This window comes from Danio rerio, chromosome 24 (assembly GCF_049306965.1).
Source record: "Danio rerio strain Tuebingen ecotype United States chromosome 24, GRCz12tu, whole genome shotgun sequence".
Taxonomy (NCBI): Eukaryota; Metazoa; Chordata; class Actinopteri; order Cypriniformes; family Danionidae; genus Danio; species Danio rerio.
In genome coordinates this window covers 41,103,087-41,123,914 of record NC_133199.1, presented here as the reverse complement: position 1 = coordinate 41,123,914, position 20,828 = coordinate 41,103,087, and the positions used below count along the sequence as shown (strand labels likewise).

Sequence of the window (20,828 nt, the reverse complement as noted above, 5' to 3'; positions counted from 1 at the left end):
AACAGGATATTGCTATGCTAAACTTGCAACCAGTCTATTAAATCAAAAACTGGCTACCTGTGTGATAAGCATGCTAATATTGCATTTAATAAATGATAAAGTTGTTAGCAATGTTTAAAATAATGAAAAAACATGATAAAACATCAGTAAACATGCTATTGAATGTGTTAAAACATGCTAGAAACAGAATATTGACATGCTAAACTTTCAACCAGTCTATTAAATCAGAAACTGACTACATATGTGGTAAGCATGCTAATATTACATTTAAAAATATATAAAATTGTTAGCAATGTTTTAAATCATGATAGAAACATGATAAAACATTTTAGTAAACATGCTATTAAATGTGTTAAAACGTGTCAGTACTGTATAATGTTAGAAATGTGCCAACTATGTGCTACAGCATGCTAGCAATGTGTTAACCATGCTAGAAACATACTACCTATTTGATCTATTACATTCAAACAGTATGGTTGAAACTTGCTAATTTTAGCAGTGTGTTAAAGCAAGCTAGAAACAGGATATCAACATGCTAGAACATGCAACCAAATTTATTAAATCAGAAACTGGGTAGCTATGCGATAAACATGCTAATATTGTTTCACAACAAGTGATAAAAGTTGAAATCTTTATTTTTTTATAATTATAATAGAAACATGATAAAACATGCTAGAAAATGATATTAAATGTGCTAAAATGTTAGCATACCTATGTGATGCATTACATGCAACCAGTATACTCGCAGTAAAAACATGCTTAAAATTCTAGCAGTGTATTAAAATGTGATAGAAACAGGATAGCATCCTGCTAAAATGTGATTAACTATGAGGTAAACATGCTAATATTGTGTTACATCATGTTTTAAACATGATAACAAGAGTTTAAAATGTTAGCATTGTTTTAAATCATGAAATAAATATTTAAAAAAAAAAACTGCAACTACGTCATGCTGACAGTCTGTTAAATCATTCTAGGCACATTTATCAATCAAAAAGCATTTATTTTAAATACATTAATTATTTTAAACTATTTTATGCATTCTTATCACTCTGAAAATGTAATATTATTATTATTTTAGCCATTAACTAACTTTATTTAAATTATTTATTAAAAAAAGATTATAGACTAGCTTGATACTTTTCTATTTCAGTTGCAATAGTTGAGAATCTACATATTTGTAAAGAAAAACAACAATAAAAAACATTTTATGGTTGGAATTTTTTATATATAACACACAGACACACACACACACACATATAAATATTGCACAATCACGCTCATGTCCCATTCACAGTAAAATCTCATTCGTAACACCCAATGCATATTATTCACCACATGTGCCATGTATTCGAGACCTCTCACACACAGTCGGCGGTTCGCACATCGACCCACACACACACACTCACTTTATGTAGGTGAGCTGATGGTTTCCTCTCAGCGCAGTCGCAATAAAGATTGCTCCATCCATCCCCAGACTATTCTCCTGCAGACTGCAAACAAACACAATTTTACAATTTATCTATGTTTGTATGTCACAATCTTACCATTTATTTGAGCTAAAGAAATACAAGCTACTTTCACCAATATAAAGTCGTGTCAACATTTATTTGCAAGACATTTTTTTAACATTACTATTTCTAAATGTTGAGTCAGTAAAATTAAAGAAAAATTTACTACTTTATTAGGCAACTATGCAACTTCAACAAAAGTGACAGACATTCATTCATTCATTATTTTTCAGCTTAGTCCCTTTAATAATCTGGGGTCACCACAGCGGAATGAACCGCCAACTTTTGCAGTACATGTTTTACGCAGCGGATGCCCTTCCGGCTGCAACCCATCACTGGGGAACATGAGCTATGGCTCAGCTGGCGTTTCTGTGTGGAGTTTGCATGTTCTCCCTGCGTTCCCGTAGGTTTCCTCCAGGTGCTCCGGTTTCCCCCACAGTCCAAAGACATGCGGTACAGGTGAACTGGGTAGGCTAAATTGTCCATAGTGTATGAGTGTGTGTGTGAATGAGTGTGTGTGTGTATGTTTCCCAGGGGGAAGGGCATCTGCTGCGTAAAAACATGCTGGATAAGTTGGCGGTTCATTCTGCTGTGGCGACAAAGGGTTAATAAAGGGACTAAGGCAACAAGAAAATGAATAAATGACTGATATTTCAAATAAACACTTCTTTTAGATTTTCTAATCAATAAATAATTCTTTAAAAAATGCATTGATTTCCACTAAAATATTACTGTGTCTGTCTGTAGACGTACTTTAGACTTCTTAAACTCCTGTTGTTCTTCAGAGCGCTAGAAAATGCCTTCGCTCCCTCCATCCCAATGGAGTTTCCTCGCAAACTAAAACAAAAAAAGAAGCATTGATACAGGATACTGGCCTACCTGCAGTCCTGACCTGTCTGCGATAGAGAATGTGTGGTGCATTTTGATGTTAAAATGCGACAATGAAGACCCTGTACTGTTGCCCACTTTAAGGCATGTTTGCAGAAAACATGGGACAAAACTGCGTGCACCTGAAACACTTCATCGCATGGTGCCTTCAGTCTGCAAACGTCTTTTAAGTATTGTGAAAATGAATGGCGACATTACAAAGTGGTAAATGTTTTACTGTTAAAACTCTTTTGAAGTGTGTTGCAAGAACCAAAATTCAAATATGAGTTTATTTTGGACAAAAATAACAATAAAAATGAGGGCTGCAAAATTTATCGTTTTTACATTGCAATATATAATGCATACATATATATACATACATACATACATACATACATATATATATATATATATATATATATATATATATATATATATATATAAATTTAAATAGAAATGGTTATAAATGAAAACAGAAAAAAATTATTTTAAACTATAACATTTAATGACATTCATGTTTTACTGTAATACTATTTTTTGATCAGCATTTGTGAGCATAAGAGACCCAAATATACAAATGTCACTGTATATAGATATATTTTTAACGAATATAGACTTACTCTAGTGTATGAAGGGTTTTGTTGACCACCATAGCATCAGCTAATGCAACTGCTCCTGATTTACCCGCTGAAACACCCTGAAGGCTATTAAAACACACATACACATGATCAGATACAACCAGCTTTAGCAAATAAACGCAAATTAATAAGGAAAATTGAAATGTGAGACTTACTAAAGCACAGTGAGAGAAGAGTTTGACATGAGAGCAGCGGCCAGAGCGATGACACCATTATCACCCAGAGCGTTTTCCTGAAGACTGACACAGAAAAGCACACACAGATATATTATTAGCCAATCACACGGCAGCAATTTGATGAATTTAGTTGTAGACGTGATCAAAGCAGTAATGATGAAAGTCAAACTGAGCAGTAAAATATTAGAGAAAATGCTGATGAAGCTTGTTGGCATGATTTAGCATGTTAGAAAAATGCTAACAAAATTTTAAAACATGCCTGAAGTTGTACATGCTAATGATGTGTTAAAACTTGTTAACAAGGTTTAGTCTTACAAGAAACATTCTATCAACATGCAAAAATATACTAGCATTGTGCTTCAACATTCTATAAACATGTTAGCAACCTGTGAACTCAACTGAAAAAACCAGCTTAGGCTGGTTGGCTGGTTTTAGCTGGTCGACCAGGCTGGTTTTAGAGGGGTTTTGGCCACTTCCAGGCTGGTTTCCAGCCATTTCCAGCCTGGTCTAGCTGGTCAGGCTGGGAGATGACCAGCTAAAACCAGCTTGACCAGCCTAGCCAGGCTGGGAGCCAAGCCAAAACCAGCTATGTCCTGGTCAAGCTGGTTTTAGCTGGATTTAGCTGGTCATTTTCTAGCGTGACCAGCTAAGACCAGGCTGGAAATGGCTGAAAACCAGCCTGGAAGTGGCCAAAACCCCTCTAAAACCAGCCTGGATGACCAGCTTAAACCAGCCAACCAGCTTAGGCTGGTTTAAGATGTTTTTTTCAGCAGGGATCTTTTTTTTAGAGGTGGTACCTGGTGAAAAAAGTTTGAGAACCACTGTGCTATAGTGAGGAAATGTTAGGAGTGTGATAAAAACAAAACAACAAGCTGAAACCACCAGCGTGTTAGAATGCTATGCTAGAAACATGCTAACCATGTGATAAAACATGCTAACATCAATAGCAAGGACTGTTATTTTGTAAATTAAAAGAATTGTCTTAAATTACATTTGAAACATGCTAGCAAACCTGCTAAAGAACCCAATCTGGCACAGAGTGGCCGAAGAGTGTATTTTAAAATAAACTTCAGACAGAAGCAATGACAGGAACAGACTTAATGCTATAGATGCTCTTACTCCAGCAGCTGAATGCAGGTGTTGCTCGAGAGAGACTCTGCTAAAGCTTTAGCAGCTCCAGCCTTCATGAAGTTCCACTGCAGACTAAACACACACACACACACACACACACACACACACACACACACACACACACACACACACACACACACACACACACACACTGTTAGTCATCTACATGAGGAAAAAAATATCTAAAAGTGAACATGATCTCACACCCAGCTCACACAGTGATTTCATAACCTGGGTCTGGCTTATATCTTTAGGGCTTTCATCAGTTCATCGCTTTTATTTGTATATTAATTTAATAGGCTGGTTGGCTGGTTTTAGCTGGTTGACCAGGCTGGTTTTAGAGGGGTTTTGGCCACTTCCAGGCTGGTTCCCAGCCATTTCCAGCCAGAAAATGACCAGCTAAATCCAGCTAAAACCAGCTTGACCAGCCTGGTTTAAGCTGGACATAGCTGGTTTTGGCTGGGCTCCCAGCCTGCTAGGCTGGTCAAGCTGGTTTTAGCTGGTCATCTCCCAGCCTGACCAGCTAAGACCAGGCTGCAAATGGCTGGAAACCAGCCTGGAAGTAGCCAAAAAACCTCTAAAACCAGCCTGGTTGACCAGCTAAAACCAGCCAACCAGCCTAGGCTGGTTTAAGCTGGATTTTTCAGCAGGGGTATGTTTGTGACATATCAGGACACAACTGTGTATAATGTCATGGGTATGATGCATGAGGTTTTACAAGGACATGATGGATCTTAAGGACATTGCTGATGTTTCCATTTTTTAGAAGCCTTATAAATCATACAGAATGAGTATTTTTTCTGAAAGTAAAGCTGCACACAGTTTCCTGTAAGAGGTAGGATTAGGTGTAGGGTTGGGGGAGAGCAATACAACTTATACAGTATAAAAACAATAGAACAATCTGTGGAACGTCCCCACAATTCACAAAAATCCGCCTGTGTGTGTGTCAGTCTGTTATGTGTGTGTGTTTTCTCACTGTAAGGAGCTGATGGATCTGTTGACTCTCATGGCTTCAGCGATGGCCGTCACTCCCTCATCATGAAGGAGATTAGCAGTCAGACTGAAACAAACACACACACACACACACACACACAAAGATAACGCTTCTGTAATATATTCAAAGGCTAGAAGCAGTAAAGAAGTGAGTCGTGAGGGAAACACAAGCTAAAGTGATATAAATACAACAAACATGAAATTGGTTTATTAATTTTGTGACGAGCAATTTAATGTGATCTTCTGACAGACTGTGAGAACGCATGCGTACATTTTATTAATCACTACATACAAAGCAATTCAATAAAAATGTTTAACGTATTACTTTTATTATAAATCTTGAAAATAAAAACATGTACAATATTTGTGTATACATATATATATAAATATATTAGTTGATGAATAATTAGTTATTAAAACTATTACGTGTTCGTTTTTATTGAATGTTTTAGTGCAAAAACATATCAGAAATTTACATAATCCATCACTCATCCATCCATCACTTAAAAAATAACAAATTTTTAGTTCAAAACTAATAAAATAATCTTCTCTTCAACTCTTACATAGAAAATTATATATATATATACAGCTGAAGTCATAATTATTAGCCCCCTTCGATTTTTTTTCTTCTTTTTAAAATATTTTTCAAAAAATTTTTAACAGAGCACTGAAATTTTCACAGTATGTCTGATAATATATTTTCTTCAGGAGAAAGTCTTATTTGTTTTATTTTGGCTAGATTAAAAGCTGTTTTGAATTTTTTATGTACCATTTTAGGGACAATATTATTAGCCCCTTTAAGCTATATTTATTCTCGATAATCTACAGAACAAACCATCATTATACAATAACTTGCCTAATTCCCCTAACCACTTTAAGCTGTATAGAAGTGTCTTAAAAATATCTAGTAAAATATTAATTACAGTCATCATGGTAAAGATAAAATAAACCAGTTATTAGAAATGAGTTATTAAAATTATTATGTTTAAAAATGTGTTGAAAAAATCTGCTCTCCCTTTAATAGAAATTCTGGAAAAAATAAACAAGCGGTCTAATAATTGAGGGGGGCTAATAATTCTGACTTCAACTGTATATATAGTATATATATATATATATATCAGACGATCCATAACTCACTATAAATAACCAGAGTTTTCTCATCTCAATATCTTCGTCTTGAAGAAACCCCCCACCCAACCCTACTTTACCTCCTTTCAAACGGGCGACACGGTGGCCAGTAATTAGCGCTGTTGCCTCACAGCAAGAATGCCCCTGGTTTACTTCCCTTCTAAACCAGGCGACATTTCTGTGTGGAGTTTTGCTCGTTTTCCCCGTGATCGTTTGGGTTTTCCCCGGGTCCTCCGGTTTCCTCCCACAGTTCAAAAATAAGCAACTAATCCAAAATATTTTAGCCAAGCTCTGAGTACATCTCTTCTCAGCATCCATGTCTGACACTTAGTTAAAATAAGCAGAAGAATAAGTCATCGAGATCTACCTGAGCTCAAACTCCCCTCTCAGCTTGCAATGGGAGGGAGCCCAGGGCTCGAGGATCTTATAACCTCAGGGCTCTCTCCCAGGACAGCACGCCAAACAAGCTTTATTATCAATCATCAGCTAAGTGTGAACTCTTGAAGTTATATATAAGACAAAAGTCTTGTCGCCTATCCAAGTTTTAGGAACAACAAATAATAACTTGACTTCTAGTTGAACCTTTTGGTATCAGAAGTGGCTTATATCAGGGGTGTCCAAACTCGGTCCTGGAGGGCCGGTGTCCTGGAGACTTTAGCTCCAACCCTAATCAAACACGCCTGAGCCAGCTGATCTTACTAGACCAGGGGTGGGCAAACTCAGTCCTGGAGGGCCGGTGTCCTGCACAGTTTAGCTTCAACACTAATCTGCACACCTGAACAAGCTAATCAGTGTCTTCAAGATCACTATATAAGCAGGTGTGTTTGATTAGAGTTGGAGCTAAACTGTGCAGGACACCCCTGGCTTATATGAAAGGCAAAGGTCTCTAGATTACGCTTATTTGACCAAAATAAAATATGATTTTGCCTTGATTTTTAATGATTTCATTAGGACAGTAAGGCCTGACTTTGCTTAGACAAAGTCTTGTCACTGAACAGAAATAATGTCCAGTATAGAATATAAAGTCATGCTGCAGTGGAGACAGAATGAATATTGTGTCTGACTCCATCATGAGCTTGGAGGACTGCATCCATACATCTCTGCACTGACTCAAATCACTGATTAATAAAGTCATCTGGAACGGCAAAGAAAGCGTTCCTGCAGGACTCCCAGAGTTCATCAAGACTCTTTGGATTCATCTTCAATGCCTCCTCCTTCATCTTACCCCAGACATGCTCAATAATGTTTATGTCTGGTGACTAGGCTGGCCAATCCTGGAGCAGCTTGACCTTCTTTGCTTTCAGGAGCTTTGATGTGGAGGCTGAAGTATGAGGAGCAGCGCTATCCTGCTGGAGAATTTGCCCTCTCCTGTGGTCTGTAATGTAATGGGCAGCACAAATGTCTTGATACCTCAGGCTGATGATGTTGCCATCCACTCTGCAGATCTCTCGCACACCCCCATACTGAATGTAACCCCAAACCATGATTTTTCCTTCACCGAACTTGACTGATATCTATAAGAATCTTGGCTCCATACGTGTTCCAGTAGGTCTTGTGCAGTATTTGTGATGATTGGGATCCAGCTCAACAGATGATTCATCTGAAAACCTTCTGCCACTTTTCAAAATGATCAACTAGAAGTCAAGTTATTATTTGTTGTTCTTACAAATGGGATCTACGACAAGACTTAAGTCAGGGAGTATAGTTTTAGTGTGAATGCTTTTTACAGTATAAAAACAGGAACACAACACAACTCATTCAGATCAATATAAAGTGTATCTGTGTATTGTACTTACTCTAGTTCTCGTAGGCAAGTGTTGACTTTTAAGGCTTTGGCGATGTCTTTGGCACCAGCAACCCCTATTGAGTTCTCCCTTAAACTAACAGCAAACAAACACACACAAAAACCTCATCATTAGTTTTTCACGACATCTGTTTTAATAGTATGTGTTGTTCAGAGACATACTTCAGACAGCAGAGTCCTCGGTTGGACTGCAGAGCATGTGAGAGAGCTTTGATGCCTCTGTCGCTCACTGAGTTACTCTGTAGACTGAAACAGACAGAGATCATTCAGAAGAGTGTGTCTGGTTGCTCTGTTTGGGATCAATTCACTCATCTCTCGTGTTTTACCTGAGTGTGTGTAGAACGTGATTGACCATAAGAGCCTGAGCCAGAGCCACTGTTCCCAAATCACCCAGATGATTGCTGGATACACTGTACAAACATTTACACAAACACACAGCAGAAGAGTCAAACCTTTATGAGCTGAACAATCATCTACATGTTATTCACACACACACACACACACAAACACATGCAAACACACACATACACGCAATCAGACACACAAACACACACACACGAAAACAAAGACACACACACACAATCTCAGACACACATACACACACACATGCAAACACAGACACACAAACATAAACACACACACACATAAATGAGCACACACATACATAAACATAAAGACAAACAAATGCACACACAGATATGCATACACACACAAAAACACACAATCACAGACAGAACAAACACACACAAATGAGCACACACATATATACACATAAACACACACAAAAAAGTGCACACACAGGTATATAAACATAAACAATTACAGACAAACAAACAAACATACACACACACAAACAAATGCACACACAGATACATACACACAAACACACACACAATCACAGACACAAACACACACACACACATACACGCATACATACATACACATAAGGACACAAAAAAGTGCCCACACACACACACATATACATACGCACAAACACACACATTCAATCACAGACACAAACACACATACAAGCACATGCACGCACACACAAACAAATGAATATACACCCATACATACACAAAGACACACTAACAAATGCACACACACATATATACATACACACAAATGCACACACAAATGAGCACACAAAAATATCCACATGGACACACAAAAAAACATGTGCACACACACACAGATACATACACACAAACACACACACACAAACAAGTGCGCACACACACACAAATAAGTATACACACATATATACACATAAACATACACATAAAAGTGCACACACAGGTATATACACACAAACAATTACAGATAAACAAACATACAAACAAACACACACACACACACAAACAAATGCTCGCATACTGTACACGAGTGAGCACACACACATACATGCATATAAATACCCACACACATGTATACATACACACAAAAACACACACCCACAGACATAATCACACACACAATCACAGATATAAAAAACATACAAACACACCCACAAATGAGCATACACACATATATACATACACAAACCCACACCCACAAAAACAGACGCAAACACACAATCACAGACACAAACACCCACACATACACATGCACAGCCAATGAGTGAGGAATCAGTGAGGAACCCCCTGGTGTGGGCGTGGCCTAATTGCATCTCTATATCTATTAGCTATTTAAAAAGGGGAGGGGCTATTCTATGTCCCGCCCTGATATTTAACTTGAAATGACAACAAACACTGAACAAAACTGTGCATTTTAAGGCAGTTCAGTGGACATTGAAAAGCTCTTACTTGAAATCCTGTAGAGTTTGATTCTTTATGAGGCCTTCTGCGATTTTTTTCATGCCTTCTGGTCCGATGCCGTTTTTCTGAACGCTGCAAAGCATGAAGAGATTCGGGTTATTGATGGTCTGTTGAAGGCACACTTGTGACACAGAAACGGACTCACTTGAGTGTGGTGAGCTTTCGGTTTGATTGAAGGACTTCAGAGAGAGAACGAGCACCTTCATCCTCAATGTGGTTATTCTGCAAACTATATGAATCAACACACACATAGGAAGTCACACACACACACACACACACACACACACACGCACATGCACACATACACAAATGAACATTCAGTCACTCCAGCGCACATGTATTCTCATAAATGTGCACACATGCATGTACAAATACATAATACTTGACTGAATTTTATTTAATTATTTATTATAAAACTATGATATAAAAATACAACTTATTTAGAGTATTTTTATTATTTTATACTATTATTTTATTTATAAATTATAAAACATTTATATTATTTATTTAAATGTATATTTTTATAAATAAAATATTTCATTTTATTATAAAAATTATTACAGTGCATCCGAAAAAAAATTTATTCACTTATTCCACATTTTTTATGTTACAGCCTTTTTCCAAAATGCATTAAATTCATTTATTTTCTCAAACATTCTATACACAATAACCCATAATGACAATGTGAACAAAGATCACATCATCACATGTACAGAAGTATTAAAAAATAAAAAACCTGATCAATCACATGTACATCAGTATTCACAGCCTTTGTCATGAAGCTCTAAGTTGAGCTCAGGTTCATTCTGTTTCCACTGATCATTCTTGAGATGTTCCAGCAGCTTCATTGGAGTTCACCTGTGGTCAATTCTGTTGATTGGACATGATTTGAAAAGGCATACACCTGTCTATATAAGGTTCCAGGGTTGACAGTGCATGTCAGAGCACAAACCAAGCATGAAGACAAAGGAATTATCTGTAGACCTCTGAGACAGGATTGTCTGGAGGCACTAGGCTAGGGAAGGTTACAGAAACATTTGTGCTGCTCTGAAAGTTTCAATGAGCACAGCGGCCTCCATCATCCGTAAGAGTAAGATGTTTGGAACCACCAGAACTCTTCCTAGAGCTGGCCGGCCATCTAAGCTGAGTGATCGGGGGAGAAGATCAATAACCTTATGGTCACTCTGTCTGAGCTCCAGCGTTCTTCTGTGGAGAGAGGAGAACCTTACAGAAGGAAAACCATCTGTGCAGCAATCCACCAATCAGGCCTGTATGGTAGAGTGGCCAGATGCAAGCCACTCCAGCCTGGAATTTGCCAAAAGGCATCTGAAGGACTCTCAGACCATCAGAAACTAAATTCTTTGGTCTGATGAGACTAAAACTGAACTCTTTTGAGTGAATGCCAGGCGTTACATTTGGAGAAAACCAGGCAGCGCTCATCACCAGGCTGATACCATCCCTACAGTGAAGCATGGTGGTGGCAGCATCATGCTGTGGGGATGTTTTTCAGCAGCAGGAACTGGAAGACTAGTCAGGATAGAGGGAAAGATGAATGCAGCGATGAACAGAGACATCCTGAATGAAAACCTGCTTCAGAGTGCTCTTAACTTCAGACTAGGGCGACGGTTTATCTTCCAGGAGGACAATGACACAAAGCACACTGCCAAAATATCAATGGAGTGGCTTCACAACAACTCAGTGAATATCCTTGAGTGGCCCAGCCAGAGCCCAGACCTGAATCCTATTGAACATTTCTGGAGAGATCTGAAAATGGCTGTACACCATCGCTTCCCATCCAACATGATAGAGCTTGAGAGGTACTGCAAAGAGGAATGGGCAAAAATTCCCAAAGACAGGTGTGCCAAACTTGTGGCATCATATTCAAAAAGACTTGAGGCTGTAATCGCTGCCAAAGGTGCATCAACAAAGTATCATGCAAAGATTCTGAATACTGATGAACATGTGATTTCTCAGGTTTTTTATTTTTAATTTGTTACCATTTCAAAAAATCCACATTGTCATTATGGGGTTTTGTGTGTAGAATGTTGAGGAAATAAATTAATTTAATCCATTATGGAATAAGGCTGTAACATAAAAAATGTGTAAAAAGTAAAGCGCTGTGAATACTTTCCGGATGCACAGTAAGTAATCCAGAAAATCTGTGATGACAGGATTCATCTGTGTGTAAGTGATCAGTGATGAATGGTGACTGGTGTGTGTGAAACGGCAAACTAGGATTTGTAGTTCGGGAATGACGTGTAGTTGACAAAAAAAAAAACGTATTACTTTGTTAAAACTTTAAAAACTCTTATTATATTATAATTGTGTATCAGAATATATTAGACTGACAGAAAGTCCTCTACTTTAATAATTAAATGTATTAAACTGGAAATTAAATAATAATAATCATTTATGCCCAACACTGTAAAAAAATCTTGCTGCCTTACATTTTTTGTCCATTCATTCATAACTTCTCTTGTCGGCTTAGTCCCTTTATTAATCTGGGGTCACCACAGCGGAATGAACCAGCACATTTTTTGCAACCAATCTCTGGGAAACATCCACACACTCATACACTACGGACAATTTAGCCTACCCAATTCACCTGTACCGCATGTCTTTGGACTGTAGGGGAAGCAGTGGGTAGCACAATTGCCTTACAGCAAGAAAGTTGCTGGTTCAAGCCTCGGCTGGGTCAGTTGGCGTTTCTGTGTGGAGTTTGCATGTTCTCCCTGTGTTTGCGTGGGTTTCCACTGGGATGCTTCGGTTTCCCCCACAGTCCAAACAAATGCGCTATATCCACTGCGTAAAACATATACTAGCTAAGTTGAGGGTTCATTCCGCTGTGGCAGAGGACTAAGCCTAAAAGAAAATGAATGTAATCGATTACTCACTTGACTGACACAAGGAACTGGTTCAATTTAAGGGCCTCACACAACGTCTTTGCTCCCTTGGCACCAATATTGTTGCCACGGAGGCTAAAAAAACAAGATGAATCTGATTTAAAATCCTTCCTTTTGACTGATTCATTTTGTTGATTCAGATATTAAGGATCAAAGTCACAGCAAATTACATTTCACATTATGTTTCCTTATTTTAAAATACAATAACAATGTAATATATACAATAATAAAAGTAAAAAAGTCTCTGACTCAAGTGTGGTGAGGGTTCGGTTGACGAGGAGAGCCCGACTGAGTGGTTTAACTCCTTTACTGCTTATTGAGTTATCAGCCAGACTGGAAAAGAGAAAAAAAGAGTTTAAAGGTTAAAGATGTCAGAGTATACCCTTTTTTTTCAAACATATTTTGTTGAGTAAAAAAATATATATGCATACTTTATATGGTAGACATAGTGAAAGACTTTGCACATTGACTTTTGAATGAGAACAAGAAAAAAGATGATAGTTAAAAAATAATGATAAAATAATAACAAATAAATAAATTAACTTTAAAAATAAATATAAAAAAATTATCAAAATAATAATAATATCATAAATAATTAATTTACCTTAGGTAATAAAAAATAGTGATAATGTAGTTGTTTAGATTGCAACTCTGCAGTTTATTTATAAGGATAGTGCCTATTTAAATATCAATTTCTGATACAGTGAGTTGGCAGCCTGTCATACTGAGCAGAGCAAAGACGATTGACGTTGTCCATCCACAAGATGGCGACAGAGACCACATAAACCCTTAGAGGAGAAAAACGTAGCGTAAAGCTACAGATTAAAGCTGATCAAATAATTATAAATCTGGTGAGTGACATTCTAAGTCGATCTCTCTCTTTTGTATGTTGTAGTGCTGTATTTGTCATAGTAATTGTAGTGTTTTGAGTGTGAGATAGGACTCATATCAGGAATGTATGTATTTTGTGTTGGCCACTCTTTGTATAACCCTGAATTACTTTTTTGATGGCCATCTGTTTGTTTCTAATGAGTCTTTTCTTTTCGTTCCTGCAGACTAGTTCAGCAAACGGAAAGAACGAAGAAATGCCAGCATGTGTTTAGCATTTTTCCTTTTCGCATCACATCAGAAAGTCTGCTAGTGTTTTGCTTTGGCTTTTTCAGGGTTAAATATTGTGATCTTCCGATTGCAACAAAGAAATACTGGGAAATACTCTGTAGACTGATGGCATTTCATGCTGTTCAGCCTTGTAATCTGAGCAAAATGTAATGTAATGTGAGCAAAATCCCTTATTTTGCCACAACTTTAGATATTACGCTAGAGAATTATTCAAACACAAGCTCTAAAGTGGCTTTGGTGAATAAGCACCAAACGATCTCTGCTGTTCTGACGTCAGCTTCAGAGGTGAATTGGTGGAAGAAAGTAGTTCCTTACACAAAAGGATTTTGTTTTTCCTTTTTACATACACGATTTTGCTGTCGAACTGTTGCATTGATGAAATGCAATATCACTCGTAGCAGTGCGATATGGCTGTATATCGTCACTGGTGGGACGCTAAGGTACTCAGCCTTTGACCTTATACCAATGTACCACTGCTACTTGTGTGATATTGCTTATTTATATATATATATATATATATATATATATATATATATATATATATATATATATATATATATATATATATATATACAACAAAATCACTTTAACTTTAAAATGACCATAAAACTAAATAAGAACAAAATCTTAATAAAATCTATAATAGTTTATCCTGGGTACTGAATATACCTTAACATCTGAATATGGCACTCTTTAGCACTCAGCAGACTTCCCAACAGCTCCATGGCACCCTCCTTAAATTCATTGTTTTCCATTCTACAAAGTAGCACACAAGACATTAACAATGAAAAAAAAAGTCACAACGCTTCTTTACAGAAAGAGTCCATAACCATGCATGTTTTACCTCAGCTTACTGCAGTACAGCAACTGTGGGAGGAGCCTCTTGAGGGAGGAGGAGTCCAGGCAGTTGGACAGCTGCGTCTCTTCAGTACACGAGTCTGAAACCAGCAACAAATAGGCGAGAACAGCACAGACTCCGCCCTTCAGCTTCCCCCGCAGCCCACAGCTGATCAGATCCTCCTCTATGGATCTCAGCCACTCCCCTTGCTGCAGCTCCGCCAGACACGTCACCATATTAACGCTGCGCATGCTTACAGCATCGCCTCCTGCTGCCGCCACTGCATTCTGAAGCAAAGTCATAGCAGTGGTACGCTGGGTCACCTGTTCCTCGCGGGAAACACCCAGCGGACCGCCAAGCAAAACTCCAGCTGTGGGCGACAGTAGACCTGAGAGGAAGCGCATGAAGAGGTCCAGGCTGCCTTGTAATGTGGCGTCTGATTGGTTGGTTTTCTGCAGCGCTGCACGGTAGTGACTGTGAAAGCCAATGCGGGGCCAGGAAACGCCACTTTCGGAAAACAAATCAAACACGGCGCGCCTTGAAGACACGTAGTAATAGAGAGCGCCCAGGAACTCCTGCACGGATGTGTGGGTGAACTGCCACGCCTTGTTATCTGATGACCAGCTCTGCTTGCGCTGGAGAATGCGGTAGCTGAGAGTGCCGACCTGAGGCGGTACGTCAACACCGTAAGTTCGCAATTCGCTCTCGACAAATGTATATCGCCGCCGTAAGAGGCTATAAAAAGCAAGACGACCCAAAGTGTTCAATGATTTCCTGATGCCGCTCGCTGTGTCTGATTTGGAGAGGTGTGGCCAGCAGTAGTGGGCGTAGACTTCTGTTAGGGTTCGGGGAAGGGGCGTGGCTTCTGATTCTATCTTTATAAGGCGCGACAGCGTCGTTACGATTACATGGCAGATCGCAGGGACTGAAGACAAAATGAGCAATAGTTTCTGGGAATTCAGGTAGGTCCAGACTTGGGAGGAAAGATCCTGAGGTATGTCCGTTTGAGATGACGAGCTCTCTAATGAGTACACATCTAATGCGTTTGTAATACAATGATTAGTATAATCCTTTATTTGTGTTTGCGAAAGAGGCGGGGCTTCGGTTACACGATCAACCAATCCTGCTGGAACCTTCGCCCCAATGCCTGGCCTTGACAAAAGCCAGAGTGTTGCCCCTGGTAACAGGTTACCTCGTACAATGTTCGCAATAAGATCCGACACTGGAATTTCGCGACGAGGGTCGCTAGTGGGCGGGGCATCTGCAAAATCCAATGTTTGTCGAAATTCCTCCAATCCATCCAAAATGAGCAGTACTTTGCAGGATTCGTTAAATATGATTACATCCATGTTATCGTACGGAACGAACAGCCGCAGTAAGCGCTCGACTGATATCCGATCGTAACTGCTCAGTTCCCAGCATGCAATGGGGATTGCGAGACTCAGCTCTGGATAGATCTGACCGCTGCTCCATAGACGGATGAAACGGCTGACCATTCGGCTCTTTCCGCTGCCGGCCACGCCCACTGTGAGTGTCACCCGTGGGGCGGTGCTAACCCTCGTTAGAGGTGCGATCAGCTTATCCAATCCCAGCGCTCGACCATGAAGAGGCCCCGCCCCTCTGTTGACTGACACCTGTACGAGGTCATGCTCCCGCTGCTGAAGGTCAGAGACAGATTCTATGAGGAGGATTGTGAATCCTTGTGAGCTACCGGCGACCTGCGCAAGTGAATTTTCATCCTCTTTGAGCCACTGCAGGAGAGTGTCTTTATATGGTTGAACCACAGAGTCTGAAAAAAAGAGAGAGAGATTTAACACTGGAACTAACAGAATTATATAACCACACGAATGGCCATAGCAGTCATTCTGACCATTCTCATATAAGATACGTCTTATTTACAAAGTTTTTATTAAGGTTTTAAATTCAGCTTTGAATGCCACATTTTATGAAGTTATTACCCTGAAACATAAGCTTTTGAATATATATATATATATATAACCACAATCGCTCCAATCGTCAGACAACAAACAGATATATGCTGTATATATATATATATACAGCAAGAAGGTTGCTGGTTCGAGCCTCGGCTGGGTCATTTGACGTTTAACATAGGGAGTTTGCATGTTCCCCCCATGTTCGCGTGGGTTTCCTCCGGGTTCTCTGGTTTTCCCCACAGTCCAAAGACATGCCGTACAAATGAATTTGGTAGGCTAAATTGTCCGTAGTGTATGAGTATGCATGAGTGTGTACGGAAGTTTCCCAGAGGTGGGTTGCAGCTGGAAGGGCATCCGCTGCTTAAGAACATATGCTAGATAAGTTGTCGGTTCCTTCCGCTGTGGCGACCACAGATTAATAAAAGGACTAAGCCGAAAAGAAAAGAGTAGCTGTGCCCCGGTAACGTTAGAGCTTTATGTCTAGCAACGCCCCGGGTTTTCGCTATCAGAAAGTTATGTTTGTGTTAGCAGGAAGTTGCTAGGCAACAGAAGCATGCATATTCAAAGACAAGAGAAAACATAAGTGACACTGAAATGTATGAAATGGAAGCTGTGACAGTGAGCAAACAGTGGGCGTGGCTTGTTTTTCCTCCAGTGAGCTGATTGGATGTAGTGAAGTAGGCATTTTATACAGAAAGACTGGCAAATGGGTTTTAGAGGAGTTACTACAACCTAACAGACTCCTCCTCCGCACCATTTCTGTTTGTTGTCTGACGGTTGGAGGGGTGTGGTTAAGTATGTTAGCCACGCCCAATACCTCAGACAGACCTAATCTGAGAATTTTACCAAAAACAAACTATTTTTGTTCTTACTGACCTGCATAGATGAATTGTTCACCACAAAACTAGCAATGTGAGCTAACAAAATCAGTATGGCTAGTTTTGATTTAATTTGTACTTTAAGGAACCTGCCGTAAAAAAGCTAATTGGAAAGTAGCAGATGAATCACGCACACTGACCGTGTATAGTAATAAGGTTGTACTCGGTCTGGTATGAACTCTGAAGATAAGCCTGAAGGGCAGCACCATGCGGATCACTGACCGACAGGACCTCGACCAATAAATGCACTTTATCCTTTAAAGACCCCATTTCCTGGATAAGCCCCGCCTCCTGTGTGCTGAGCAGGTCTGCCTTTCTCATCTGATGGACCACATTTACCAGGATGGAGGTGGATAAAAAGCGATGCAGCAATGGCTGGTGTCTGCGTAACCACCCGTGGTCTGAGGAACAAGCACAGAAAGAACATTAAAAGGCGCAGTTTGTCATTTGGGCCACCAGAGGGAGTGTATTCACAACGAACAAAGGTGTATTTTGATGATGCGGTGACTGTGTGTGGAATCATGGTAGTTGTAATCTTCATTACATCCTACGGGACTCCTGCAGAAGTCACGTTGATGGGTGAGCAAAGTATTTGACACTTATAATCAATTCTTTTAAGCATTTGCGATGATCTAAGCACATAAGTCAGCAAAATATATGTAATGTAATGTATATATAATGTTTGTTTAGATATTCTAATACAAACATCTTCCATATTGTGACTTTAAACTTTCAGATGTACACAAAGATGAATAATGGCTGATACTTAAATGCAGGTAATGTAATGAAATGTGTTTCTGTACAGTATCTCTACCTTCCATCCTTTTGCTAGTCTCTTGTTTTGGAGCATTGGACTTCAGATCCAGGTAGCAGTACTCCTGCCATGGGATCTGGGAATGTCTGTCCATCCCAGACTGCGCTAGAACAGTGTGTCCAGGTGTGTGTGTTTGAGTGTTATTCAGTGCCTGTAATCCAGACAGACAATGCAAAATCAGCAGCAAAGAAAAGAGCAAAAGGATACAGTGGCCATTGAAAGTTGTGCATCGATGGATTTGCTCTTTAGTGTTTGAACTCTCAGCAGTGATTAAACCACACTGAACTGAACTAAACTGAACTCCAAGGGCTCTATTTTGATGGTCCATGCACAGAGGGCAAAACGCAGGACGCAAACGCTTTCAGGGCGTGTCAGAATGCGTTTTTGCTAATTTAAGGACGGGAAAATCTGCTTTGCGCCGTGGCGCATAGTCTAAAAGGGTTGAGTTTATTTTCTAAATGAGGTATAGGTGTGAGTCTCATCTCCTATTCCCTTTAAGAGCCTGCTGCGTCGCGCCAAGAGCGCATTCGCTATTTACAGGACGTAAAGTAAGTCTAAGTGGAAAAACTGAGCATTTCACAAGCAAACAGTTCACAGTATTTTTTAACAGAAAACTTAAACAGAGCATCTACTGCGTGAGAATGAGAGATAATGGATCACTTTCACTTTCGCTCTTGGATAGGGAAACCTTTACGCACAGACATCATTTAGTCTATAAATAAATACTTTTGTTTGTTAAGCGCAAATATTCGTTTCAAAACTATTTCTAAATTCAGTTCTAATTTCCAGCAAACAAATAAATGAACAATAATAACCAAGTGTGCTCAAAAACCTGAGTTATATCCTAAAACACATGCCATGCCCCATATGGTCTAAAACCTGACAGGTGGGCAAATAAATTTTTTAATAAAACAAATATAAATATGGATATAATAAATAATACTGCTAATAATAATAACATTATACAAAAGCAAATTGTTATGAATGAACTGAAAAAGCCTCTCGAGAAGAAGAAGACATAAAAGCAGTGATTTTTCATATTTATGTAGGCTAGAAAATAATATGTTTTGTAATATTTTAATCCTTTATATTTATATTCTATATCTATTCTTATTATAAACCATATATATCCTTAATATTTACATTTTTTCATATGTAAAGATATTTGCCTATTGCTCTCTTGTGCGTATTAAGCAGTGTGTAAGCGAGGCGGTTAGACTCTGGGTTAGTTTTGGTCTAATGAAAAATCTATTATAGTTTCTCAAAATAGCAACGTGCCAGCAGTGCGCCTCAGAACACCTTCCTTTTTAGACCAGAACGCCTATGGGCACACAAATGAGCGCTAATGCATTTGCTATTTAAACAGCGTAGCGCAACGCCTCAAAACGACTCTTGCGCCAAGCTGAAACTACCAAAAGACTACTGCGCCACGCCTTGCGCCACACTGCGCCGGGTGTATGATAGGGCCCCAAGACTGTAAACTGAACTAACACTGTTTCAATTCACTATAATCTTATATGTTAAGCTGCTTTAACGCAATCTACATTATTAAAGCGCTATAAAAGCGGGTTTTCATAGTTGGACTTTTCCCCCACTGGGGTTTATTTACACCATTTTTTATCATCATGCTAAACCCAGCATTTAATAAAAGCAAATAAATATGAATAAAATAAATAATGTTTCACATTTGTACTTCAGAAGTGAGTTACAATGATTCAGTCTTAGAATGTTATAATAAGATACCTTACTGTTTTTGTGCTGTTGACCCCGCATCATGGAGCCAAAATTGTACAGTAATACTCAGAATGTTTCTTTTGTCTGGATGCTAACAGCTATTAGTGCCTCATACTTACATTTTGGAGAGAAATGGAAATGTATAAAAAATTGTTTCAATCATGCCAGCATTTGAAGGAAAAAAGTGACAATTGGAGGGAACAGGAGACTATTACTATAAGATTCTGAAAAATCCTTTAAGGCTACACTTGATAGTCAACAACATTAGAAGATGCATAATTTGCAGGGGTCATCAATCTCGGTCCTGGAGGGCCGGTGTCCCTGCAGGGTTTAGCTCCAACTTGCCTCAACACACCGGCCTGGGTGCTTCAAGTATACCTAGTAAGACATTGATTGGCTTGTTCAGGTGTGTTTGATTAGGGTTGGAGCTAAAATCCGCAGGACACTGGCCCTCCAGGACCGAGATTGGTGACCCCAGTTCTAGAGGATGCTAAATAAAATAATCATCTAAGTATGCTCCATGAATTTCACTTATAATCAGAG

At 39.0% G+C, this 20,828-nt stretch overlaps 1 protein-coding gene across 1 annotated transcript in view; it reads right to left on the bottom strand.

The window, feature by feature from the left end:
- The window catches only part of nlrc3 (NLR family, CARD domain containing 3), a 30,188-nt gene that overhangs the window by 1,147 nt on the left and 8,213 nt on the right, over positions 1-20,828 (bottom strand). Inside the window, exons 2-18 of the mRNA XM_009297629.5 lie at positions 18,552-18,702; positions 17,878-18,138; positions 14,932-16,714; positions 14,757-14,843; positions 13,218-13,301; positions 12,960-13,043; positions 10,211-10,294; positions 10,054-10,137; positions 8,575-8,658; positions 8,411-8,494; positions 8,241-8,324; positions 5,300-5,383; positions 4,312-4,395; positions 3,172-3,255; positions 2,999-3,082; positions 2,265-2,348; positions 1,410-1,493 (exon numbers count right to left, since the gene is read on the bottom strand). Of these exons, the coding sequence (XP_009295904.1) occupies positions 1,410-1,493; positions 2,265-2,348; positions 2,999-3,082; positions 3,172-3,255; positions 4,312-4,395; positions 5,300-5,383; positions 8,241-8,324; positions 8,411-8,494; positions 8,575-8,658; positions 10,054-10,137; positions 10,211-10,294; positions 12,960-13,043; positions 13,218-13,301; positions 14,757-14,843; positions 14,932-16,714; positions 17,878-18,138; positions 18,552-18,645 (3,317 nt within the window). The 5' untranslated portion in view covers positions 18,646-18,702. The remainder of the gene's footprint in view (positions 1-1,409; positions 1,494-2,264; positions 2,349-2,998; positions 3,083-3,171; positions 3,256-4,311; positions 4,396-5,299; positions 5,384-8,240; positions 8,325-8,410; positions 8,495-8,574; positions 8,659-10,053; positions 10,138-10,210; positions 10,295-12,959; positions 13,044-13,217; positions 13,302-14,756; positions 14,844-14,931; positions 16,715-17,877; positions 18,139-18,551; positions 18,703-20,828) is intronic.